General features: G+C 43.1%; 1 protein-coding gene across 2 annotated transcripts in view; it reads left to right on the top strand.

Annotated features, from left to right (window-relative positions):
• Positions 1 to 27,240, top strand: part of KAT14 (lysine acetyltransferase 14) — a 39,884-nt gene that overhangs the window by 4,591 nt on the left and 8,053 nt on the right. The window contains exons 3-6 of one of the 2 annotated variants that reach the window (XM_057529135.1): positions 2,864 to 2,985; positions 17,441 to 17,622; positions 19,503 to 19,922; positions 20,037 to 20,605. In XM_057529135.1, the coding sequence (XP_057385118.1) occupies positions 2,864 to 2,985; positions 17,441 to 17,622; positions 19,503 to 19,922; positions 20,037 to 20,605 (1,293 nt within the window). The remainder of the gene's footprint in view (positions 1 to 2,863; positions 2,986 to 17,440; positions 17,623 to 19,502; positions 19,923 to 20,036; positions 20,606 to 27,240) is intronic. The other variant, XM_057529136.1, reaches the window with a different exon arrangement.

The raw sequence follows: 27,240 nt of genomic DNA on the forward strand, positions 1-27,240 counted from the left end.
GGCTCAATTTGCTCATTTAATCAGACTAACATCTCTTGAAAATTATTTTTTCACTTCCAAAAGACATATGGATAATAAATACCCTGGGATAATGAAGTGAAAACTGGGACCAGACACATCTGGTTCTTGGAAAAGTACTGACCAGTGTTTCTAGTTGCATCTCTTTCTTTTTTTTTCTCTCTCTCTCTCCCTCCCTCCCTCCCTCCCTCCCTCTCCCTCCCTCTCCCCCTCTCCCCCTCTCCCTCTCCCTCCCTTCCTCCCTCCCTCTCACTTTCTCTCTATGTCTCTCTCATGCAAGAGCTAAAAGGATCCGTTGGTCTGGAATAGACTGTATTGATGTCGTATTCCAATTGGAATGTGGGTTTTCTGTTGTTTTAAATCTTAAACTTTTTTGATTTACCAAAATAAGAAGTAGAAATGCTTGTTTATATTACAAAATGCCAACAGTAATGAGGTGACTAAAAGGCCCCTTCCACACACTTTCTGTGTCCTCTCCTCCTCCTTGGTGATGTGTGAACAACAGTCTGAAAAGTAGGGAAGCTATCAAGTAGGGTGGTTTTTACGTTCTTGTCCTAGACACGCTCATTATCTTTCCAGATGCTCTTCAGCAGATACTTGGGAGGTGTCCGCTGGGCTGTGCCAGCCTGAGCAAGGCCTTGGAGCTGTGCTGGTTCCCAAGGCCAGCCTGTTACTGGGAGCTTGGGCTGGTGGTGTGAGAGCAGAAACGCAACTGGGATTCGTTCTTTAAGATTACAGATTCCAGAAGAGGGGGAGAACCATGTCCTTCGTGATTGGATTTTTAGTTTGCTCAGTAAATACGGTGGTAATAGTAAAAGTTATTTGCAAGTAAATATGTGAATTTTAACTTTCTAAAGTCATGAAATATTTCAAAAAAAAAAAATAGTACCGGAAATGAAACAACACACTTGTGTCTGTACCACGGAGATTAACAGTGAATACACGTTTCCAAGTTACTCTAGGAGTCTGAGTGGGCAGAAGAGCTCATTCCATCCTTTTCTTAAGGTATTTCTTGAACAATAGCTTTCTTAAATTGTAGTAAAATATACATAACAGGGCTTCCCTGGTGGCGCAGTGGTTAAGAATCCACCTGCCAATGCAGGGGACACAGGTTTGAGCCCTGGTCCGGGAAGATCCCACATGCTGTGGAGCACCTAAGCCCATCACAACTGCTGAGCCTGCGAGCCACTACTACTGAGCCCATGTGCTACAACTACTGAAGCCCGCGTGCCTAGAGCCAGTGCTCCACAACAAGAGAAGCCACCGCAATGAGAAGCCCACACACCGCAATGAAGAGTAGCTCCTGGTCACCACAACTAGAGAAAGCCCACGCACAGCAACAAAGACAACGCAGCCAAAAATAAATTAATAAATAAATTTATAAAAATATATATATATATACACATAACAAAGCTTACCATTTCCACCGTCTTTAAGCATACAGTTCAGTGGCATTAAGCACATTCACATTGTTTTGCAACCATCACCACCATCATCTCCAGTAAGTGCTCATCTCCCCAAAGTGAAATCCTGTGTCTATTAAACAGCGACTCCCCGTGAATAATAACTTTAAAGGGAGAGGTTTGTTGGCTGATGCAGACCCGATGCAAAAATAAGTGGAATGATTTGAAAAGTCTGTTCATGGGGTTAATTGGCAGACTGTCTGCAAATTTTACAAGTTTAAGGATGGGGGAAGTTGAGACTCGGTAGGAGCATCAGAATCACCAGGCCCCTTGGAGGGTGTGGTTGTCGGTCTCCCTGTTGGGCCATCGGGATTTGGGGCTGTGAACATCGATGTCGGGGAGCATGAACTGCAGTCTGTTAGACCCTGTACCGCTTTGGGCTACTCCTCATGGAAAGAAGAGTTATGGAAAGATTCTCTTCTTAGGTTCTGTCCCCTTTTCAATTGCGCTGGCCCAATTAGGTTGAAAACATGGTTTTGAATAGCATGTGTAGTTTCTTGTCCATTTACGATTACAAAATTGCATTTCGATGTGAAGAGAAATGTCTAATAGGATAATCACTGAAAATGTTAAAAAGGATTATTTCTTGATGGTGGATTTAAAATGATTTTTACTTCCTTCTTTACTCTTTTCTCTTTTAGTGAAGTCTTTTACAGTGAGAATGTGTTATTCATATTTCTGCAAAGTACTTCCCCATTTGGGGCCGTGAATTCGTTATCTGTTAAATACGAGGTTGGATTAGATGTGGAGCTGGGGGTGTCCTGCTCTCTGAGGATGGGCCAGGCAGCCAGGCCTTTCAGGTCCCTGCCCCTTGTCTATTCTGATTTCATCTCAGGAACAGTTTCCACAACTGAGAAAGGCTAAACCCAGAGGGGATGGTACCTCACGTTATCTTCAGCTCTGAAATTCTGAGAGTCTATTGTTTCTGCCCTCTAAAGAGCTTAGAAAAGTATATGTGCAGGGGTGATGCTTGGAATATTTAGTAAAGGTCAGCACTGTCCGTCAGAAATGCCGGCTGGAGCAGGCCCTGGGGCCTCCTGATGCCAGTGGTTAACACGGTGTTTAGCGCTGCCTTTGAGTGGTGGAGGGGGACTGGGATGGGGGCTGCTTAGGGCAGTAGTTCCTCATCACCAGTTCAGCCACACAGCAGCCTTGCACATGTAACATGGGAGGAACAAGTGCACGTGATTAAGGGGAACGGTGATACTCATCTATGGAAAGCGAAAAAGGAAGTAGAATTCTGTCCTGAGAATATTCCAAGATATTATCCTTCCTTTTCCCCCCTCTATTCATACTCAGAGTATAAAACAACAAACGTTCCCCCCTGAAGTTTACCATCCCTGTTTGTGCTTTTCTCCCAGCCTGTTCTGCTTCTGTTTCAGGTGGTCATGCTGGCGATGTACAACTTGTCCCTGGAAGGCAGTGGGCGTCAGGGCTATTTCCGGTGGAAAGAAGACATCTGCGCTTTCATTGAGAAACATTGGACTTTTTTGCTTGGGAATAGGTAATGTGATTTTAAAAAATCTTATACTTGAATGAAGATGTAAAGAATAAAGTATATGAGACTTGAGACAGCCTAATGCAGGCCTTTAGAGAATTCGAGTAATTACTTGTGGCAGTTACTGAGAATTTTTTAATCCAGAAAAACGTTGTTACTTTTAAGTTAAAAATCGAAGTGGAAGTTGATGTAATTACAAGGGTAGGTTTCCATACTTCTTATCCTACTTTTGGAGGAAACTGTTGGTTTCTACTGAGCAAGAAGACAGTTGAACAGATTCTTAGAATGTTAAAAAATAGAGAGTTTGATTAAATGAGGCAGTTTAATAGTTGGATAGGTGACTAATTTGAGGGTAGAGGAATATTATGTCCTTTTAAAATCAGTGCCTTTAGGAGGTCAGAAGAAGAGAAATGGTGGCAGTTATTGACTGCACTCATTTAAGTTGCTCTTGGTTAATTACTAGTATTTGTGTTTATTAACTCTGGGAGGTAGAAATCGTTGTATACTGTTTGGTATTCACAGTGCTTGGCCGAGTCTGGGCACATTAACACGCATATGGTTTATTCCTTTGATACTCTTTTCATCATGATGCTTTGAATTTGCTGCTGAGTGCTTCTCCTCCGTGACCCCTCCTTGGTTCATCAGACGTAGGGGTGCCAGGGCACAGACATCCACGCCAGATGTTTTAACTAAGGGTCTATGTGCATCTAGCAAGATTTTTATTGCTATTAGAGGTTAGCAAGTTTGCAGTTGCATTGGCGGATTGTTTGAGATCTTTCTCTTTTTTTAAAAAAATATTTATTTATTTGGCTGTGCTGGATCTTAGTTGCGGCATGCGGGCTCTTAGTTGTGGTATGTGGGATCTAGTTCCCTGACCAGGGATTGAACCTGGGCCCCCTGCATTGGGAGCGCAGAGTTTTAACCACTGGACCACCAGGGAAGTCCCTTGTTTGAAATTCTGATTGTTAGTTGCCTTCTGAAGTCCTGTGTGAGATTCATAAATCTTGCATAATTGGGTCGTTGTGGACACGATAAAGGTCAGAGCAGGGAGTTTGTGCTTGTCCTCACTCGGAACTCCCTGCAGCCCGTTTTCTCGGGTGCTGAGAAGTCACAGCTCTGCCAAAGTTGCTGAGGAATCACGGAGGGGTGACCTTGTGCAGGCTGCTGTGAGGGAAAAATAGAATTGAAAAATAGAACTAAGAAAAGAATTGACAGCGTAAGTGGTTCTTTTTCTTAAAGAAAGGAAATCTGTTGTCTTAGTTTAATGATTTAGCTCTATTTATGGAACTTAATACACCCCATTTATAAGGGACAAGGAAGGGAAAAAAACTGATAAAATTAGATCTTGGAAGGTTTTCATGATCTTTCAGTGCTGTTCTGCCTGGTGGATTGTCTTCTGGAAGAAGTTGGATTTAAATTGCCTGTTTTAAGGAAGTTGGCATATTTTAGCAGCAGGTGCTCAGTTTCATTTCTAGAGCGTGTTCTGAGAGGCATCAGCTGAGGCTCTTTTTCTTTTCAATACTTCTACTGAAAGACATTAATTACTCTCCAGCTTCTTGTAATTTAACCATTAAACTAGTGGGTTTTGGCCATGTTAGTGTATCACTTGAATTATCGTTTACTTATTTAAATCAAGTCACTGAAAAAAAAAGAAACTTCACACCACCATGGTAAGTGGAAAACCCATATCACTTGCCATAAATAGAATGAAACTGTAAAAATAAGTGCACTAAAAATAAAGCAATGCTATTGACTTGTAGCTAGATCCCATGACCTGTAAAGGCAATCTGAAACCCTCTTTCCTTTTTTTTTAATCCTATGATTCCATCTATATATTTTTTTCGTCCAGGTTTATTGATATGTAATTGACCTTCAGCACTATATGAGTTTAAGGTGCACAGCAGAATGATCTGACTTAACATACACCATGAAATGATGACCACAAAGTTTAATGGACATCCTTCATCTCATAGAGATACAAAATTAAAGAAACAGAAAAAACATTTTTTTTCCTGTGATTAGACCTCTTAGGATTTACTCTCAACAACTTTCCTGTATAACATTCAGCAGTGTTAATTATATTTATCATGTTGTACAGTACATCCCTAGTACTTATTTATTTTATAATTGGAAGTTTATCCCCCCACCTCTGGAAAATCTGACCTCTTTTTCTGTGAGTTTGTTTGTTTTTGAAGTATAATTGACCTACAACACTACATTAGTTCCTGTTACACAACATAGTGATTCAGTATTTCCATTCGTTTCAAACTGATCACCACGGTGTGTCTAGTTACCATATGTCACCATACAAAGATACTACATAACTATTGACTGTTTTTCCCCACACTATACATTTCATACCTGTGACTTATTTATTTTGTAACTGGAAGTTTGTACCTCTTAATTTCCCTCACCTATTTCTCCCCTCTCCCCACCCTCCTCCCCTCTGGCAACCACCTGTTTGTTCTCTGTATCTGTGACTGTTGCTGTTTTGTTATGTTTCTTCATTTGTTTTGTTTTTTAGCTTCCACATATAAGTGAAATCATACAGTGTTTGTCTTTCTCTGACTTACTTCACATAATACCCTTAGCATAATACCCTCTAGGTCCATACATGTTGTCACAGATGGAAAGATTTCATTCTTTTTTATAGCTGAATAATATCCCATTGTGTAGGGGTGTGTGTGTGTGTCACATCTTTTTTTTTTTCACATCTTTATTGGAGTATAGTTGCTTTACGATGTTACGTTAGTTTCAGCTCTATAACAAAGTTAATCAGCTATATGTATACATACATCCCCATATCCCCTCCCTCTTTCGTCTCCCTCCCACCCCTCTAGGTGGTCACAAAGCACTGAGCTGATCTCCCTGTGCTATGCAGCTGCTTCCTGCTAGCTAGCTATTTTACATTTGGGAGTGTATATATGTCATTGCTACTCTCTCACTTCATCCCAGCTTCCCATTCCCACTCGCTGTGTCCTCAAGTCCATTCTCTATGTCTGCGTCTTTATTCCTGTCCTGCCTCTAGCTTCATCAGAACCATTTTTTTTTTTTTTGGATTCCATATGTATGTGTTAGCATATGGTATTTGTTTTTCGCTTTCTGACTTACTTCACTCTGTATGACAGACTCTAGGTCCATCCACCTCACTACAAATAACTCAGTTTCATTTCTTTTTATGGCTGAGTAATATTCCACTGTATATATGTGCCACATCTTCTTTATCCATTTATCTGTCGATGGACATTTAGGTTGCTTCCATGTCTTGGCTACTGTAAATAGTGCTGCAATGAACATTGTGGTACATGACTCTTTTTGAATTACGGTTTTTCTCAGGGTGTATGCCCAGTAGTGGGATTCCTGGGTCGTATGGTAGTTCTATTTTTAGTGTTTTAAGGAACCTCCATACTGTTTTCCATAGTGGCTGTATCAATTTACATTCCCACCAACAGTGCAAGAGGATTCCCTTTCCTCCACACCCTCTCCAGCATTTATTGTTTGTAGATTTTTTGATGATGGCCATTCTGACTGGTGTGAGGTGATACCTCATTGTAGTTTTGACTTTCATTTCTCTAATGGTTAGTGATGTTGAGCATCCTTTCATGTGTTTGTTGGCAATCTGTATATCTTCTTTGGAGAAATGTCTGTGTAGATCTTCTGCCTATTTTTGGATTGGGTTGTTTGTTTTTTTGATATTGACCTGCATGAGCTGCTTGTATATTTTGGAGGTTAATCCTTTGTCAGTTGCTTCATTTGCAAATATTTTCTCCCATTCTGAGGGTTGTCTTTTCATCTTGTTTATGGTTTCCTTTGCTGTGCAAAAGCTTTTAAGTTTCATTAGGTCCCATTTGTTTGTTTTTATTTCCATTTCTCTAGGAGGTGGGTCAAAAAGGATCTTGTTGTGATGTATGTGAGTGTTCTTCCTATGTTTTCCTCTAAGAGTTTTTTAAAAAAAATTAATTAGTTTATTTTTGGCTGTGTTTGGTTTTTGTTACTGTGCGTGGGCTTTCTCGAGTTGCAGTGAGAGGGGGCTATGCTTCATTGCGGTGCACGGGCTTCTCATTGTGGTGGCTTCTCTTGTTGTGGAGCATGGGCTCTAGGGTGTGCGGGCTTCAGTAGTTGTGGCACGTGGGCTCAGTAGTCGTGGCTCGCGGGCTCTAGAGTGCAGGCTCAGTAGTCGTGGTGTATGGGCTTAGTTGCTCTGCGGCATGTGGGATCTCCCCTGACCAGGGCTCAAACCCGTGTCTCCTGCATTGGCAGGCAGATTCTTAACAACGGTACCACCAGGGAAGTCCCCTTCTAAGAGTTTTATACTGTCTGGCCATACGTTTAGGCCTTTAATCCATTTTGAGTTTATTTTTGTGTGTGGTGTTAGGAAGTGTTCTAATTTCATTCTTTTACATGTAGCTGTCCAGTTTTCCCAGCACCACTTACTGAAGAAGCTATCTTTTCGCCATTGTATATTCTTGCCTCCTTTATCAAAGATAAGGTGACCATAGGTGTGTGGGTGTATCTTTGGGCTTTCTATCCTGTTCCATTGATCTATATTTCTGTTTTGGTGCCACTACCATACTGTCTTGATTACTGTAGCTTTGTAGTATAGTCTGAAGTCAGGGAGCCTGATTCCTCCAGCTCCGTTTTTCTTTCTCAAGATTGCTTTGGCCATTTGGGGTCTTTTGTGTTTCCATACAAATTGTAAAATTTTTTTGTTCTAGTTCTGTGAAAAATACCATTGGTAGTTTGATAGGGATTGCACTGAATCTGTAGATTGCTTTGGGCAGTATAGTCATTTTCACAACGTTGATTCTTCCAGTCCAAGAACATGGTATATCTTTCCATCTGTTTGTATTGTCTTTGATTTTTTTTATCAGTGTATTATAGTTTTCTGCATACAGGCCTTTCTCCTTAGGCAGGTTTATTCCTAGGTATTTTATTCTTTTTGTTGCAATGGTAAGTGGGAATGTTTCCTTAATTTCTCTCCCAGATTTTTCATTGTTAGTGTATAGGAATGTGAGAGATTTCTGTGCATTAATTTTGTATCCTGCTACTTTACCAAATTTAGTGATTAGCTCTAGTAGTTTTCTGGTAGCATCTTTAGGATTCTCTAGTATAGTATCATGTCATCTGCAAACAGTGACAGTTTTACTTCTTTTCCAGTTTGTATTCCTTTTATTTCTTTTTCTTCTCTGATTGCCGTGGCTAAAACTTCCAAAACTATGTTAAGTAATAGTGGTAAGAATGGGCGTCCTTGTCTTGTTCCTGATCTCAGAGGAAATGGTTTCAGTGTTTCACCATTGAGAACAATGTTGGCTGTGGGTCTGTCATATATGGCCTTTATTATGTTGAGATAGGTTCCCTGTGTGCCTCACTGTCTGGAGAGTTTTTATCATAAATGGGTGTTGAATTTTGTCAAAAGCTTTTTCTGCATCTATTGAGATGATCATATGGTTTTTCTCCTTCAATTTGTTAATATGGTGTATCACATTGATTGATTTGCATACATTGAAGAATCCTTGCATTCCTGGGGTAAACCCCACTTGACCATGCTGTATGATCCTTTTAATGTGCTGTTGGATTCTGTTTGCTAGTATTTTGTTGAGGATTTTTGCATCTATGTTCATCAGTGATATTGGCCTGTAGTTTTCTTTTTTTGTGACATCTTTGTATGGTTTTGGTATCAGGGTAATGGTGGCCTCGTAGAATGAGTTTGGGAGTGTTACTCCCTCTGCTATATTTTGGAAGAGTTTGAGAAGGACTGGTGTTAGCTCTTCTCTAAATGTTTGATAGAATTCGCCTGTGAAGCCATCTGGTCCTGGAGTTTTGTTTGTTGGAAGATTTTTAATCACAGTTTCAATTTCATTACTTGTGATTGGTGTGTTCATATTTTCTATTTCTTCCTGGTTCAGTCTTGGAAGGTTCTACTTTTCTAAGAATTTGTCCATTTCTTCCAGGTTGTCCGTTTTATTGGCATATAGTTGCTTGTGGTAGTCTCTCATGATCCTTTGTATTTCTGCAGTGTCAGTTGTTACTTCTCCTTTTTCATTCGAATTCTGTTGATTTGAGTCTTCTCCCTTGTTTTCTTGATGAGTCTGGCTAATGGTTTATCAATATTTTGTTTATTTTCTCACAGAACCAGCTTTTAGTTTTATTGATCTTTGCTATTGTTTCCTTCATTTCTTTTTCATTTATTTCTGATCTCATCTTTATGATTTCTTTCCTTCTGCTAACTTTGGGGGTTTTTTGTTCTTTCTCTAATTGCTTTAGGTGTAAGGTTAGGTTGTTTATTTGAGATTTTTCTTGTTTCTTGAGATAGGATTGTATTGCTATAAACTTCCCTCTTAGAACTGCTTTTGCAGTTCTTTTTGCATCCCATAGGTTTTGGGTCATCATGTTTTCACTGTCATTTGTTTCTAGGTATTTTTAAACTTCCTCTTTGATTTCTTCAGTGATTCTTGGTTATTTAGTAGTGTATTGTTTAGTCTCCATGTGTTTGTATTTTTTTACAGTTTTTTTTCCTATAATTGATATCTAGTCTCATAATGTTGTGGTTGGAAAAGATACTTGATACAATTTCAGTTTTCTTAAATTTACCGAGGCTTGATTCGTGACCCAGGATATGATCTATCCTGGGGAACGTTTCACATGCACTTGAGAAGAAAGTGTATTCTGTTGTCTTTAGGTGGAATGTCCTATAAATATCAATTAAAACCATCTGGTCTGATGTGTCATTTAAAGCTTGTGTTTCCTTATTTATTTTCATTTTGGATGATCTGTCCATTGGTGAAAGTGGGGTGTTAAAGGCCCCTACTATTATTGTGTTACGGTCGATTTCCCTTTTTATGGCTGTTAGCATTTGCCTTATGTATTGAGGTGCTCCTATGTTGGGTGCATAAATATTTACAATTGTTATATCTTCTTCTTGGATGGATCCCTTGATCATTATGTAGTGTCCTTCTTTGTCTCTTGTCTTTATTTTAAAGTCTATTTTCTCTGATGTGAGTATTGCTACTCCAGCTTTCTTTTGATTTCCATTTGCATGGAATATCTTTTTCTATTCCCTCATTTTCAGTCTGTATGTGTCCCTAGGTCTGAGGTGGGTCTCTTGTAGACAGCATATATACGGGTCTTGTTTTTGTATCCATTCAGCCAGTCTGTCTTTTGGTTGGAGCATTTAATCGATTTACATTTAAGGTAATTATTGATTGTATGTTCCTATTACCATTTTCTTAATTGTTTTGGGTTTGTTTTTGTAGGTCTTTTCCTTCTCTTGTGTTTCCTGCCAAGAGAAGTTCCTTTAGCATTTGTTGTAAAGCTGGTTTGGTGGTGGTGAATTCTCTTTTAACTTTTGCTTGTTTGTAAAGGTTTTAATTTCTCTGTCGAATCTGAATGAGATCCTTCCTGGGTAGAGTAATCTTGGTTGTAGGTTTTTCCCTTTCATCACTTTAAATATGTCCTGCCACTCCCTTCTGACTTGCAGAGTTTCTGCTGAAAGATCAGCTGTTAACCTTATGGGGATTCCCTTTTATGTTAATTGTTCCTTTTCCCTTGCTGCTTTTAATATTTTTTCTTTGTATTTAATTTTTGATAGTTTGATTAATATGTCTCTTGGCATGTTTCTCCTTGGATTTATCCTGTATGGGACTCTGCTCTTCTTGGACTTGAGTGACTATTTCCTTTCCCACGTTAGGGAAGTTTTTGACTATAATCTCTTTAGTTGTTTTCTCAGACTCTTTTTGTCTTCTTCTTCTGGGACCACTATAATTTGAATGTTGGTGCATTTAATGTTGTCCCAGAGGTCTCTGAGACTGTCCTCAATTCTTTTCATTCTTTTTTCTTTATTCTGCTTTGTGGCAGTTATTTCCACTATTCTCCATTCTTCTCCTTCAGTTTTTCTGCTATTGATTCCTTCTAGAGTATTTTTAATTTCATTTATTGTGTTGTTCGTCATTGTTTGTTTGCTCTTTAGTTCTTCTAGATCCTTGTTAAACGTTTCTTGAATTTTCTCCATTCGATTTCCAAGATTTTGGGTCATCTTTACCATCATTACTCTGAATTCTTTTTCAGGTAGACTGCCTATTTCCTCTTCATTTGTTTGGTCTGGTGGGTTTTTACCTTGCTCCTTCATCTGCTGCATATTTCTCTGTTTTCTCATTTTGTTTAACTTACTGTGTTTGGGGTCTCCTTTTTGCAGGCTGCAGGTTCGTAGTTCGTCTTATTTCTGGCGTCTGCCCCCAGTGGGTGAGGTTGGTTCAATGGCTGCGTATGCTTCCTGGTGGTGGGGGGGACTGGTGCCTGTGTTCTGGTGGATGAAGCTGGATCTTGTCTTTCTGGTGGGCAGGACCACGTCCGGTGGTGTGTTTTGGGGTGTCTGTGAACTTAGTATGACTTTACGCAGCCTCTCTGCTAATGGGTGGGGTTGTGTTCCTGTCTTGCTAGTTGTTTAGTATGGGGCATCCAGCACTGGAGCTGAGTCTTAGTGTTGAGACAGAGATCTCTGGGAGAGCTCTCTCCAATTAATATTACATGGGGCCAGGAGGTCTCTGGTGGTCCAGTGTCCTGGACTGGGCTCTCCCACCTCGCAGGCTCAGGCCCGACACCTGGCCAGAGCACCAAGACCCTGCCAGCTTCACAGCACAGAAGAAGAGGAAGAAAGAAAAAAATAAAAAACAGAACCCCAAAACAAATGGTAAAAGCAAAACTAAACAGACAAAATCACACAAAGAAATACACACTCATAAAAAGAAGAAAAAGAAAAAAAAAAAGACAGCCCCAAGACAAATGGTAAAAGCAAAACTAAACAGACAAGGGACTTCCCTGGTGGTGCAGTGGTTAAGAATCTGCCTGCCAGTGCAGGGGCGTGGGTTCGATCCCTGGTCTGGGAGGATCCCACATGCCGCAGAGCAACTAAGCCTGTGCGCCACAAGTACTGAGCCTGCGCTCTAGAGCCCGCAAGCCACAGCTGCTGAGCTCACGCCCAACAGCTGCTGAAGCCCATGCCCCTAGAGCCTGTGCTCTGCAACAAGAGAAGCCACCATGTACTGCAGTGAAGAGTAGCCCCTGCTCGCCACAACTAGAGAAAGCCCACACGCAGCAACAAAAATAAAAAAATTAAAAATAACTAAACAAACAAAATCACACAAAGAAACATACACACACACACTCACAAAGAGAGAACAAAAAAAAGGAAGATAGCAACCAAACCAATAAACAAATCCACCAATGAAAACAAGCACTAAAAACTAAACTAAGATAAACATAACACCAAAAACAAATCAAATGCAGAAAGCAAACCCCAAGTCTGCAGTAGCTCCCAAAGTCCACCGCCTCAGTTTTGGGAACATTTGTTGTCTCTTCATGTATTCCACAGATGCGGGGTTTATCAAGCCGATTGAGGGGATTTACTCCACTGCTCCTGAGGCTGCATGGAGAAATTTCCCTTTCTCTTCTTTGTTCGCACAGCTCCTGGGGCTCAGCTTTGGTTTTGGTCCCACCTCTGCATGTAGGCTGCCCTCAGGCCTCTGTTCCTTGCCCAGATAGGAGGGTGTTAAAGTAGCGGCTGATTAGGGCTCTCTTGCTCACTCAAGCCAGGGAGAGGGAGGGGTACGGTAGTCATAATTGGAACGTGGGGCGTGCCTGTGGCAGCAGAGACCAGCATGATATTACAATAGCCTGAGACACGCCATGTGCTCTCCCAGGGAAGTTGGCCCTGGATCACAGGACCCTGGCAGTGCTGTGCTGCACAGGCTCCCGGGGGGTGTGGGTAGTGACCTGCACTTGCACACAGGATTCTTGGTGGCAGTGGTGGCAGTGGTAGCGGTCCACGCCTGTCTCTGGGGCGCGAGATGATAGCTGTGGCTCGCACCCGTCTCTGGAACTCGCTTAGGTGGTGCTCTGCCGTCTGTGGGCACACAGAGCAAGAAGCCCTTCTCCTTGTGCACTCTGAAATTATGATCTCTTGCCTCTTCGGCAGGTCCAGACTTATTCCTGGTCTCCCTCCTGGCTAGCTGTGGCGCACTGGCCCCCTTCAGGTTGTCTTCACGCAGCCAACCCCAGTCCTCTCCCTGGGGTCTGACCTCCAAAGCCCGAGCCTCAACTCCCAGCTCCCACCCGCCCCGGTGGGTGAGCAGACAGGCATCTCAGGCTGGTGAGTGCTGGTTGGCACTGATCCTCTGTGTGGGAATCTCTCTGCTTTGCCCTCTGCACCCCTGTTGCTGTGCTCTCCTCTGTGGCTCTGAAGCTTCCCACCTCCTGTCCCTGCCAGTGTAGGGGTTTCCTAGTGTGTGGAAACTTTTCCTCCTTCACAGCTCCCTCCCAGAGGCGAAGGTCCTGTCCCTATTCTTTTGTCTCTTGTTTTTTCTTTTTTCTTTTGCCCTACCCAGGTATGTGGGGCTTTTCTTGGCTTTTGGGAAGTCTGAGGTCTTCTGCCGGCGTTCAGTAGTTGTTCTGTAGGAGTTGTTCCACATGTAGATGTTTTTTTGATGTATTTGTGGGGAGGAAGGTGATCTCCACGTCTTACTCCTCCACCACCTTGAAGGTCTCCCCCCACATCTTCATTATCCTTTTATCTATTGATGGGCACTTGGGTTGCTTCCATGTCTTGGCTATTGTAAATAATGCTGCAGTGAACATAGGGGTGCATATATCTGTTCAAATTAGTGTTTTGTTTTCTTCAGGTAAGTACCCAGGAGTGGAATTGCTAGATCACATGGTAGTTCTATTTTTAATTTTCTGAGGACCCTCCATACTGTTTTGCATAGTGGCTGCACCAATTTACATTCCCACCAATAGTGCACGAGGGTTCCATTTTCTCTACATCCTCACCAATATTTGTTATTTGTTGTCTTTTTAATCATAGCCATTCTCACAGGTGTGAGGTGATAGCTCATTGTGATTTTGATTTGCATGTCCCTGATGATTAGTGATGCTGAGCATCTTTTCATGTACCTGTTGGCCATCTGTATGTCTTATTTGGAAAAATGTCTTTTCAGATCTTCCACCCATGTTTTAATCGGATTGTTCATTTTTATGATGTTGAACTGTATGAGTTCTTTGTGAGGCATCTTTCTTGATCAAAAAGGGAGACTATGTGTGTTAGTGAGAATTTAAAGCAACTAACTTTCTCCTTGATCTAACCAGAGGAGTGAAAGAGAATTAAAAATTACTCTGTGATTCCTTGGCACTCAGTTTCCTGCCTCAGTGCTGTCCTTCCCTTTGGGAACTCTGCTTTAAGCATCAATGATTGGAGAAGCCCTGAAACCACTCACCCGAGGTGGTCTCCAGTGCTCAGATGTGTCCATGTATGAACACACAGACTCACTACCCCGCAATTAAACACTTCTCGTAGCTGCTAAAGATTTACAGTCTGCTCTCCATGGAACATACTTTAAAATTCTTAACAATGTTAACCATTTCTCATTTGCCATAGGATATGAGAGAATAGTATACTGTATAATGAAGTTTTAAATTTGAATACATTTTCTTTCACATCTTATATGTCCTTAATATTTTATTAAGGTTTAAATGTATAAAGGTTTATTAAGGGCTAACCTAAATAACTTTATGTACCTATTGTAGAAGCAAGTTAAAAAGTACGCAAAAGCTTAATTACTACATTTTAATTGCTATTGTATATGTGATCATTTAATCTGGTTTTATAGTCCTAGCCTTGAATTGTTCCCAAAGTTATAATTTTGATTACTGAAGAATAGTTTGAATATTTTTTCTCTTACCATATTTCATTGATTTTAAGATAAACAGTTTTTCAAACTTTGACATCTCTGACAGCTGGATACATCTTAGAAGTGATGGTGTGTCATAGCTTACTTGATAGCTAGTTTTCCTTCTTGTACACAAAACGGTGTGTCTTAAAGTCAGTGGATCTTATGTTTGATGAAATATGATAAAACACATTCATAGTATTTAAAATTAAAAATATTATACAGGCATATCTCAGAGATGTTGCAGGTTCAGTTCCAGACTGCTGTAGTAAAGCAAATATCACAATAAAGTGAGTCACATGAATTTTTGATTTCCCAGTGCATATAAAAGTTATGTTCACATTATGCTGTAGTCTGTTAAGTATGCATAGCATTATTTTTTAAAAAACAGTGTACACACCTTAATTAAAAAATACTTTATTGCTAAAAGATGCTAACCATCGTTTGAATTTGAGCAAGTTGTAGGAGTAACATCAGAAGTCACTGATCACAGATCACCGTAACAAATACAATAATAATGAAAAACTTTGAAATACTACAACATCTAAAATATGACACAGAGACATGAAGTGAGCACATGTTGTTGGAAAAATGGCACCAATAGACTTGCTTGATTCAGGGTTGCCACAAACCTTCAGTTTTTTAAAAATACAGTTATCTGTGAAGTGCAGTAACATGAGCTATGCCTGTATGATGAGGGTTCTGGGAAGATGGCAGAGTAGGAAGCACCAGAAATCTGTCTGCCCACCTAGGTAGCAGTTGCATTGGCAGAATCCAGTGTAACTGTATTGGAACTCTGGAGTCAGCTGAAGGCTTGCAACTTCCAGTGGAAGCCTTGGACCATAAATTACAATCAGTGTTGGTCAGTTTTAACCATGGCAGACAGCCGTGCACATATTCCTGGAGCAGCTTGCACATAGTATGGGATCCGGGGTGGACACAAAGGACACTGTCCTCCACATATCATATCTGTGCTGATCACTGACTGCTGCTTCTGATCACAGAGGTGCTGACAGAGGGGTGGGTGGCCTTTGTTGTTGCACCTCCTCCATTGTTGCAAGCCCCTCCCCCTCTGGCTGAGGTGACTTTAAAGGGACTCAGAGGGCTGGCACCTTCCTCCCCGCTTTCACTTTCCTCTTTGTCCCCTTTTTGGAACCAGACATTGAAGACTAAGACATTCAAAAGCAACCACATATACAGGGGAATTAGCCACCCTGCATGTCCAGGGCGGGAGGCAGAGGCTTAGACCTGAGCTGAGAGGACCTTGAGTTTCTGCTCCGGCTGATCTTTGGCACAGAGACAGCCTGCAGCTGTCAAAAACCACTAAACCCTGGGGAAGGAGGAGAGTCTGGTGTCCAGAGTTAACACATTATTAGATTCAAATGTCCACTGTCCAGCAAAACACAAGGAATACAAAGAACAAGGAAAGTATGGCCCATTCAAAGGAAAAAAATAAACTAACAGAAATTGTCCCTGAAAAAGACCTAACGGTGGACTTACTGGACAAAGACGTTAAAGCGCTGTCTTAGAGATGCCCAGAGAACTAAAGGAAGAGGTGGAGAACATCAGGGAAGCAATGTATGGACAAAATGGAAATATCAATAAAGAGATAAAGAAGTTCTGGAGCTGAAAAGTACAATAACTGAAATGGAAAATTCACCAGAGGGATTCAAAGCCAAATAGGACAATGGGAAGAAAAATGAACAGATCCCACAGGGCCTGTGGGACAGCGTTGGGCAGTGTAAGAAAGCAAGTGGGATGGGTTTGCCCTGGTCAGACCTCTGGGCAACAGGAGGGGTGCCTGGAAAGGTCAGAACGAGGTGAGACCTTGTTCTGCTCTGACCCAGAATGCTGGGGGTCATTCTCCTGTCTCAGATATGTGCTCATGCCTTTATAAAATTTTTTTGTTTTTTGTGGGGTTCTTTTGGTTTGTCTGTGTTTTTCTAGTACATCTCTGTTCCTAAGGATATTTTTTTCTCTTGCCTCCCTAGCAGTATTTGTCATCTGTTAGACTGACTTTCCTATGAAAAACTGTTCCTTAGGATTTCTGGTCATTGATTTATGTTTTCAAAGTGGAAATAGAACAGTTCCCTTAAAAAAGCATTTTTAGCAGGAACCTGAATAGTTGACATTTTACATATCATTTAAAATTTTTGTTGTATACACTGTTGTGTAGTTATTTTGAAATGCTTGCTGTATTTTGGGGGGGTTTGGTCAGAGTTGGTAATTCCCCCACAGTTCAACTCTGTGGGACATACCATATAGTTTTATTCCTACTCTTCTATGCGAAGGCAAGTAGCAGACTGAGAGATGCATCCTTCTCCTTGGGTAAAATGAACTGTTTACCGGGGCTAATGACTCTCCTGCTTTCTTTCCTGAGAGTTGTGTTTAACTCATACATAAAAGCAGCTCAAGTTAAATAAAATTAGCCTGTAGAACTCCATAATCATGGATAAGAAGTGTCGTATGAGCTTTGTTTGAATTAACTTCATTTAATCCCCACAGCAGTCTTGCACGTTCTATTATCCTAATTTTAAAGATGAAGAAACTGAGGCAGCTAGAAGTTGTTGGAGCTGGGATTTGAAGCCACGCAGAACCCCGAGCCTCTCCCTTATCCAGTGTGCTCTGTTCCTTCAAAGAGGGGAAGTTGCATAGCCTATCACAGACTTGGAGGCAGAGACTGCACTGTCTATGTAAGGATAGAGTTGAAAAGCCAATAATTTTTAAATTCTTGGACTCTCCAGGAAAAAGACCTCCACCTGGTGGAGCACAGTGGCGGGCTGCCTTAGCGTGGGGAGCCCCATGTACTTCCGCTCGGGAGCTCAGGAATTTGGAGAACCAGGATGGTGGAAGCTCGTCCACAACAGGCCCCCTACCCTGAAACCCGAGGGAGAGAAGCTGTCCATCTCCACTCTGAAAGTGAAAGGTACTGTCGTGAGCTGAGAGGTGCCAGTGTAGACAATCCGCTTTTACCAGGCACGGAGCCCTTGCCTCCCCGGAGCTGCTCTGCCCCACAGTTTTATTCTAACACGGTTTTTTATGCCGTAAATAAATATTATACAAAAAATGTTTTATAACTGCCTAATCAAGTTACCAGTTTAATAAATTTCCTTTAGTATCTGAAAGGTTCTCTATTTTCAATCTGTTTATTTATGGTTTTAATCTTTTTAGTATGGAAAATTTAAAATATACAAATGTGAAGTAATATAGTGAATCCCCTGGTACCTTTTTTTTTTTTTTTTTATAAATTTATTTATTTATTTATGGCTGTGTTGGGTCTTCGTTTCTGTGCGAGGACTTTCTCTAGTTGCGGCGAGCGGGGGCCACTCTTCATCGCGGTGCGTGGGCCTCTCACTATCATGGCCTCTCTTGTTGCGGAGCACAGGCTCCAGACGCGCAGGCTCAGTAGTTGTGGCTCACGGGCCCAGTTGCTTCGCGGCATGTGGGATCTTCCCAGACCAGGGCTTGAACCCGTGTCCCCTGCATTGGCAGGCGGATTCTCAACCACTGCACCACCAGGGAAGCCCAATCCCCTGGTACCTTTGTCTTCACTTCAGCAGTTAACACTGGCAATCTTGGGTTTTGTTTGTTTGTTTGTTTGTTTGTTTTAAATATTTATTTATTTGTTTGGCTGTGTTGGGTCTTAGTTGCAGGTCTTAGTTCCCCCTTGGCATGTGGGATCTTAGTTCCCCGACTAGGGATCGAACCCTCGTCCCCTGCATTGGAAGGCGGATTCTTAACCACTGGACCACCTGGGACGTCCCAATCTCATTTTATCTTGGCCCCTGGGTCCTTTCTCCCAACTCTCCACACATCCCCACCCTCGGATTATTTAGTAGCAACTTCCAGGCATCAGCACTTCCTTCCTAAATATTTCATGATTTATCTCTTATCCATAAGGACTCTTTTTTGTAGCCTAACCATAATGCCATTTTCACACTTATAAAAAATTAACAGTAGCTCTGTACTATCACACATTGATCTGATTTTTAATGACCTTTTGAATTTTTAAAAATATAATTGGAAACAAATCTCATAGTATTGAAGGTGTGAAGTCTGAAAGTTCCCCACATGCCCACCCTGCCTGCAGCTTCACTCCAGCGGAGCCACTGCTGTCTCTTGTGAAGCTTTCAGAAGTCCCCTCTGCATATTGAAGCATTTTTTTACTGAAAAAAACCCCATAAACTGATTCATACTATATTACTTGTTCTTCATTTTTTTCCCCACTTACCAGTATACATTGGACATCTTCCCATAACAGTACATGCAGATCTACCCTATTTTCTTTTATTTCATTGCATTCCATTGAATGGCTATGTGATAATTTATTAAACCTTTACCCTGTTGATGGACATTTTGGTTATTTCTATCCTTTTTTGGTATTTAAACAATACTATAATTACACACATTTGCCAATTTTTTGTGATAAATTCCTGGAAATAGGTTGCTGTATCAAAGGGCATATTTATTCAAAATTTTAATCATATTGCCAAATTACCCTCCAAAAAGTTGTAATAAAGTTTATGTCCTATCAGAAAGGCATAAACTATCCATTTTTCCCCCTACGCTCTCTGAGCATTATCAAACTTTTAACGTTTACCAATTCCAGTAGGTGAAAGACGGTGCAGAAGTGTTTACATTTGCATTATAATTCCTTTTTCCTGGTTAAGAGAAATCTAAATCTTAGTTTAGGGCATTCATTGAACGTTTTTCTCTTTCAAACATGGAAGTAGATTCACAATAAGTTAGAAAAAGAAGCTAACGTTGAATAGCTATTAAAAAATTTAGATATTTATTCTTTTCCAGCAGCCTCGAAACCAACTTTAGATCCCATCATTACTGTCGAGGGACTTAGAAAGCGGGTGAGTCGGAATCCTGTGGAATCTGCCATGGAATTGAAAGAGAAAAGGTCTCGCACTCAGGAAGCGAAGGACATCCGGAGAGCCCAGAAAGAGGCGGCTGGCTTTCTTGACCGCAGCACCTCCTCGACGCCTGTGAAGTTCATCAGCCGAGGACGCAGGCCGGATGTGATTCTGGAAAAAGGAGAAGTGATCGACTTCTCGTCCCTGAGCTCCTCCGACCGCACCCCGCTGACAAGCCCATCTCCTTCCCCGTCTCTGGATTTCTCTGCCCCTGGGACCCCTGCCTCTCACTCAGCCACGCCCAGCCTGCTCTCAGAAGCTGATCTGATTCCAGACGTGATGCCGCCACAAGCCTTGTTTCACGGTAAGACGGCCCGTCCTCGGGTCTCTTGGGTTGTGTGTGGCCCTGATGGCAGTGTGTGTGCTGTCCCTGTGGGCGGTGGGTCTGCATTCCCCTCCTGCTTTCTGCTCTGCGCAGATGACGATGAGATGGAAGGTGACGGCGTCATTGACCCCGGGATGGAGTACATCCCGCCCCCTGCCGGCTCGGCCGCCTCGGGGCCAGGGGTTGGAGGCAGGAAGAAGGTCAGAGCCCCTGAGCAGATCAAGCAGGAGGTGGAGAGTGAGGAGGAGAAGCCCGACAGGATGGACATCGACAGCGAGGACACAGACTCCAACACGTCCTTGCAAACAAGGGCTCGAGAGAAGAGGAAGCCCGTGCTGGAGAAGGACCGGAAGCCCAAAGGGCCCAGGTTCACCCCCGTGAGCATCTACGAGGAGAAGCTGCTCCTCAAGCGGCTGGAAGCCTGTCCCGGGGCCGTGGCCATGACCCCGGAGGCCCGGCGGCTGAAGCGGAAGCTGATTGTCCGGCAGGCGAAGAGGGACCGGGGGCTGCCGCTCTTTGACCTGGATCAGGTTGTGAATGCCGCGCTTCTGTTAGTGGACGGGATTTATGGGGCCAAAGAAGGAGGAGTTTCCAGGCTTCCGGCTGGACAAGCCATGTACAGGACAACCTGTCAGGACTTCAGAATCCTTGACCGGTACCAGGTAAGTGTTGGCCTCGCTCTCCAACTCCTGGGGCTGCAGCTCCAAGGAGCACGTGGGGATGTGGAAGAAAACAGCAAGGGAGAGAGGTACAAAAATGGCTGGGCTGTATTTTTTTTTATTTGTCCAATATGAACATCCTTTCATACATCTGAGTTTGGATTTTTGTTTTCCTTTTGGGGATTCCAGAAGGAACCTAGATGTTTTCTTTGTATCTCTTAGTCCCTGAGGGTGGCTGTACATGGTTTGGGTCGTGGCTTTGACGGACAGGTTTGTTGAGGACATACAGCGTACTGGACACTGAGCTGAGCAAGAGTGAAGGCGTGTGAACATCTGTGTAGTTAGGTGACACCCTGTGGAAAGAGCAGCTGGGGTCAGTGTGAGTCAGCGTGGCCGGAGGATGCCTGTGTGTGAGCGCTCCCGGGAACAGTTGATTCCACCCAGAAGTGCTGGAATCTGCCTTCCCACGGCAGGAGCAAGACGACTTCTCTCTTGTATCTTTGCTGGAGTTTGCTACTAACCATCCTTCAGCTGGTTTTGCTGATCTGATGGCTGTAAAATGAAGCCTTGTTTTTTTACATTTATTTGATGACAGGTGAAGTTAAACATTTTTTCTGTTTCCTAGTTGTTTGTGAATTGCCTGTTTGGACTCTTTGCACATTTTCCTGTCTGCTTCTTTGGACACTAGTGGCATCTGGTCTTTGTTGCCAGCGTTCTGATATTACTCAGTGATGATACCACATGTGGGGCTTTTCTTTCCTGGGGCTGGGCCTTTGCTCTGTGGGCCTTGCCATTTGAAATGCTCCTTTTTTTTTTTTTTAATAATATTTATTTATTTATTTGACTGCATTGGGTCTTAGTTGTGGCACGCAGGATCTTCTTTGTGACATGCAGGATCTTTAGTTATGGTATGCTTGATCTAGTTCCCTGACCAAGGATTGAACCCAGGCCCCCTGCATAGAGAGCGCGGAGTCTTAGCCACTGGACCACTAGGGAAGTCCCTGAAACGCTCCTTCTTGAGTTCTGGAATTTCCTAGCTTCTGTTGTCTCTGGTTTGTCTCTTTAGAACACCCCTGTTGTTTGGATATTGGGCCCTCTAGACCAGAGATTTGCAAGCCTTTTCTATAAAGGGTCAGATAGTAAGTAGCTGTGGCTTTGCAGGCCAGCCCTGCTGTGCAGTGTGAGAGCAGCGTACATGATACATGATGAATGGGCGTCGCTGTATGCCAATAACATGTATTTACAAAAGCAGGCTGGTTTTGGCTTGTGGGGTCTGTAGTTTGCCAAAGACCCTTGCTGTAGCTGGATCCCCTGAATTTTCTTTATTTCCCTATTTCCCAGCTTTCCTTTCCTGGGAAGTAGTAACCTGCCTGCCTACATCCTAGAAGCCTCATAGGGAGGACCAGGAGCTGACCATGCAGTTGTTAAACTTCACCTGAATCTCCGTTTTCAGGACAGAGCTTCCACCCTTGGCTGCCTCAGAATCTCTTCGGAGCCGCCAGAGTCTAGCCTGCCCCTGGAGGGAGGGGTCATTTCTGGATGTGAACGGCAGAGGTGTCATTGGAGCTTTAACCTCTTAACTAAAGTGACGCTCAGTCCATAGCCACCCTGCTCACCCTCAGCTTCAGCAGGACCTGATGCCCCCGTTGCTGCGTTGTCCTGAGGCACCGGCTCTGGCCTGTCCTCACTGCTGCCTTAGGTTTTGGCTCTGCTGGTCTTAGTCACTTGCCACTTACTCATATGCTTTCGTTGCTGTCATCTGCTCACCTCTTCTTTGTTCTCATAGGTTTGTCTTTTTAATCCCTATACTTAATTTTTAAAAGTATGAAATGGAAGAATGCGTAGAACATATGGATATAATTTAGAGGTTAATAAGATAAATAACTATGAATCTAGCTCCTGGGTTAAGACACAGGGCATTAAAAACACCTTAAAGATCCTTCTGGGCACTGCTTGCTCCCCCCAGAGGGGGCCACTTCCTGACTTTCAGTGTTAATCATTCCTCTGCCTTTTTAACGTCTTTATCCCTAAACAGTTTACTTTTAGTTGTTTTTTTGTTTGTTTGTTTTGAAAACTAAGTAGGAAGCACAGATGGAGCTGTGTAAGGAAATTGCTGCTATTAGATGAAGGCTTCCAGGAGAAGATAAGCTTGACGGGCTTTTTGGGTCACTGATGTAGATTGAATTGTGTCCCCAAAAGTGTATATTGAAGTCCTGACCCCTGGTGCCAGTGAATGTGACCTCATGTGGAGATAGGGCCTTTGCAGGTATAAGTAGTTAAGCTGAGGTCACACTGGAGTAGGTTGGGCCCTTAACCCAGTGTGACTTCTGTCCTTACAAGAGGAGAGACACACAGGAGACATGCCATGTGATGACTGAGGCAGCTTTTACAGCTTTTAGAGTGATGTGTCTGCAGAGCTAAGGGGCAGCAAGCCTTGCCAGCCACACCAGCAGCCAAGAGAAGGACATGGAATAGATTGCCACCCAGAGCTTCTGGGAGACCACGGCCCTGTTGGCACCTTGCTGGCTGGCTTCTGGCCTCCAGAACCATGAGAGAAGGAATACATACATTTCTGTTGTTTAAGGCCCCCTGTTTGTGCAGTGTTGATACGGCAGCCCCAGGAAGCTCGTCCAGTCGTGTTCTGGCTTCAGCTGCCGTGCCGTGACCCCTTCCTGGGGAAGTCGGTGGCCAAGGTCGTTAAGGAGTCCTGGGAGTGTGAGCATCAGCGGGCTGCAGTGTGTACCAGCGAATGTGCGGAAGTCTGGTTGCGGGGGGGTCCCTGTCCTGCGTCAGGGCTGCCGTGCTCCCCTCCAGCTTATCAGAGGTCAGGGCAGTTATCTGTGGGGTAAGTGTCCTCCGCTGACTCAGGGAGCCCGCAGAGGGAGCAGGGGAGCCTTACATGCGTTGTGAACCAAGCTGAGCACGGACAAGCCTCCTCGGGTTTACAAGACGGTCCAGTGGGGCAGAGGCTTAGTGACGGTAGCCTCAGGATGTCTGCCCCTTGAGTCACACTTGTCGCTCTGTACTGGCCGCCATCGTGGTCCTGGCATCTCCCCTTGCCGGAGCCCCATCTTCCCCTCTGCTGGATTGAACCCCCTGTTTCCTGTTCCCCATCTTTACCTTTTCATAGGTTTACTCCCTTCTTTAGTGAAGCACATCCTAGTGGCTTCCAGAGGAAAGCTGCCTGGGAAGTAAACTTTGAGACCTTGTGTGTCTGAAAGGCCTTGAACTTAGAGCCAGAATCCCCAGCTAGCGCTGGGTAAAGCTGAGTGCCAGCTTAACAGCAATACTGGAAGGAAGCGGCAGTGGAGCAGTGCTTTCAGAATCCTCGGGAAAGCTAGGTTGAACAGGGAATTCTGGGCCGAGGACCCCCAGTGTCACTTCCTTTAGACCCTTAGGCCAGTCAGAGTCCCTGCAGAAGACTGTTCAGTCTCGGGACCCTTGTGGCCACCGGGAGAGGAGGTCTTGCTTAGCCTTCAGCTGGTGCAGGCCTCACCCCTCAGTGCCACGTGAGCTGCCCGTCCAGAGCCTGGTTAGGCCTTCTGTAGAGCTGGGCCCCCAGACTCCTGTGGGGAGGGCAGCCACCCTGCAGGTGGGGGCGGGGTTGGAGGTTTGGGGCCTTCCTGCTCCGCCCACAGCTTTTACCTGCTCCTTAGCTTTTCCCAGTTCCGGAGGAACCTGGTGCTGCCACCTGGGTTAATTTAGGAGGATTCTGCTGTACAGGTTGGGCTGGTTCTCACTTCACTGAAAGCCAGCTTGGGATTTTGGCTTTAAATCTGCTACTTTGTGTCCATCTGCTTCCCAGTTACTTTGGTTTCTTCTCCTGATCTTTTTGTTCTTGCCTGCTTGTCTTTTCTTTTTTTAAGTCTGTTTCTTGTAGTTGGGTTTTGGGAGGAGATAAAATTGGATGTTTGTGTTTAATCCCCCATCTTAACCTGGAATTTTAGTATCACTTTAATGCAGTTACACAGGGGAGCAGCCGTAAATGCATTTGTTCAATCCATTCTCTTTCTTGTCTTCTGATCAGTATATTCATAGCTATAACTGTCTCTATGATATTTTAACCATGACTCATGACCTTTGAAATGATGTGATTTTTTATCAATCAGTACTTTGCCTTTTGTAATTTTTCTCAGCATTTCCTCTTTAAGCCAAGAGTTATTTAGTGGTAAATAACTCGTAGTTTTCTTAGATACATGAGAATTTTTACAGTATCTTTTAGTAATTGATTTAATTTCTAATCAAATTATATTGCAGTCAAAGAAAATAGTCTATGTGATGTTGAATCTTTTCTATAAAGAAAATTGTATGTTCTATTTTCATTCTTTTTATAGGTCCTAACTTAAGACATGTATTGATTTTTCTCTGTTAATTTTTTAATATTATCATGTGCTCTTCACCCTGCAAACCAAAAAATACCTTTGCATGCTCTCCTTTGCCTTTTTTTCTTTTGTGTTGCTTGTTTAGGTACCAGTATATCTCACTAAAGTGTTCACTCAGTCTCACTTCCCATTGCTTCTTCTGGGTTAACTTCTTGCTAGAGTACTTCCTCTAATAGTTCTTTAAAATACGGTCTTTTTGAGGTTAATTTTTAAACCAGTATGCCTCAGAAGATCTTCACTTCACTCTTGCATTTAAATGCTGACATAGTTGGATATAAAATTGTCATTTTGTTTTTTCTTTTAACTTTTAGCATTATTACTCCATCATCGTCTTGCTGTAGTGTCTTTCCTGGAGCCATAATGTCAGGCTTACTCTTGTTTCTTTGTAGGTGGCCTCCCTTTTTATTGTCCCATGTCCTGGAAGCTTTCCGAGTTTTCTCTTTGTTTTTGATCTTGACTTGTGTTCATGCGTTTCAAGTGTTTTTTGCTCTCATTTATCTTGCTTGGCACCTCTTCTCTTTCAGTTACACGTGTCCAACATGCTTCTTGGCGTTTATCCTCCTTGTTCTCTGAGCTCCTTGGGACTGTGGTTTTGGTTTGGTGTCTCATTAACTTGGGGAAATTCTCTCAGTTGTTATTGCTTCAGGTGTTTCTTCTGTTCCTTTTTCCTCCTTCTGCTATTCCCGTTATGCGTATATTACACCTTTTGTAGTTGTACCACAGTTTTTGGATATTCTGTTCCGTTCTGCCTTTTTTCCCTTTGCTTTTCAGTTTTGGCAGTTTCTGTTGACATGTCCTCAAGCTCGGGAAGTCTTTCCTCAGCCACGTCCGGTCTACCAACGAGCCCATCAAAGCCGTTCTTCATTTCTGCTACAGTGGTTTTGATCTTAGCATTTCTTTTTTATTCTTTCTTAGAAATTCCATCTCTGCTCAAATTACCCATCTGTTCTTTCATGTCCTTTACTTTGTCCATTAGAGCCCTTAACATGCTAATCATAGTTATTCCCAGTTCAGTAATTCCAACATCTCTGCCATATCTGAGTCTGGTTCTGATGCTTCTGGCTCTTCAAACTGTGTTTTTGCCTTTTAGCTTGCCTTGTAATTTTTTGTTGACAGCCAAGGATGGTGTCCTGGGTACAAGGCACTGTGGGAATAGGCCGTTAGTGATGTGGGGGGGAGGTGTTCTGCAGTCCTCGGATTGGTCCTCGGTCTCTAAGTGAGCGTGTGCCCCTGGGCTGAGACTCCACAAGGGCTTCTCAGTTTTCCTCCCCAGTTAGGTGGGACAAGGTGGCTAGAGGGGGCAGGGGCTGGGTATTCCCTTCCCTCAGGTAGGTTAGGCTCTGGCAGAATAGTTTCGCCTGAGGGCAGCCTTGTTAAGGAGCACAGATACCCTGACAGTTCAGAATGAGCTGCTCCCCATGGCAGCAGGAGGGGATTTTTCTTTGATCCTCACAGTGAGCACGTGGTAGAGCCTCCTAGAGGTAAAACTCACGCAAGTGCGGGGCCTGCCTGGTGTCTGTTCTCTCAGACTTGTCCCCGCTGAGCCTCCAGCAGTTCATCAATGGCAGGTAAGGTTTTCCCCTCCCGGCACTGCTTCCCGAGGCTTCTTACTCCAGTAGGTTGTGAACCTCTGTATCCACTTGTCTGTCTCCAGTCTGCGAGGCAACGGTTTGCCCTGTGACCTTACTTCTCTGATGGGTCGGAGAAGAGTTGTTGATTTTCAGCTTGTTCAGCCTTTTCCTTGTTACGGTGGAGTGAGGACTTCCAAGCTCCTTACATGCAGGACTGGAACCTGAAGGGAAACTCATGCTTCTTTATTTTGGGAAATTCCTCATCATGCTCTTTAAATACATTTCTCCTTTATTTTTTTCCTCCCCTTCTGGACTCCTAATATGAATGTTGACGCCATCACTTCTTTATCTTTTCATTTGGTTTTTTGAAGAGACCTATCCTTAACATTGTTTGTTGAGTGCTTACAGGCAGACCTCAGAGATATTTCTGGTTCAGTTCCAGACCACTGCATTAAAGCAAATATTGCAACAGAGAGAGTCACGTGAATATTTTCGTTTCCCAATGCATGTAAAAGTTTTGTTTACAGTATAGTGTAGTCTATCAAGTGTGTAATAGTATTATCTCTAAAAATCCAATATATATACCTTAATTAAAAGATCCTGTATTCCTGGGGCTCCCCTGGAGGTGCAGTGGTCAAGAATCCGCCTGCCAATGTAGGGGACACGGGTTCAAGCCCTGGTGCAG

This window comes from Balaenoptera acutorostrata, chromosome 15 (genome assembly GCF_949987535.1).
Source record: "Balaenoptera acutorostrata chromosome 15, mBalAcu1.1, whole genome shotgun sequence".
Taxonomy (NCBI): Eukaryota; Metazoa; Chordata; class Mammalia; order Artiodactyla; family Balaenopteridae; genus Balaenoptera; species Balaenoptera acutorostrata.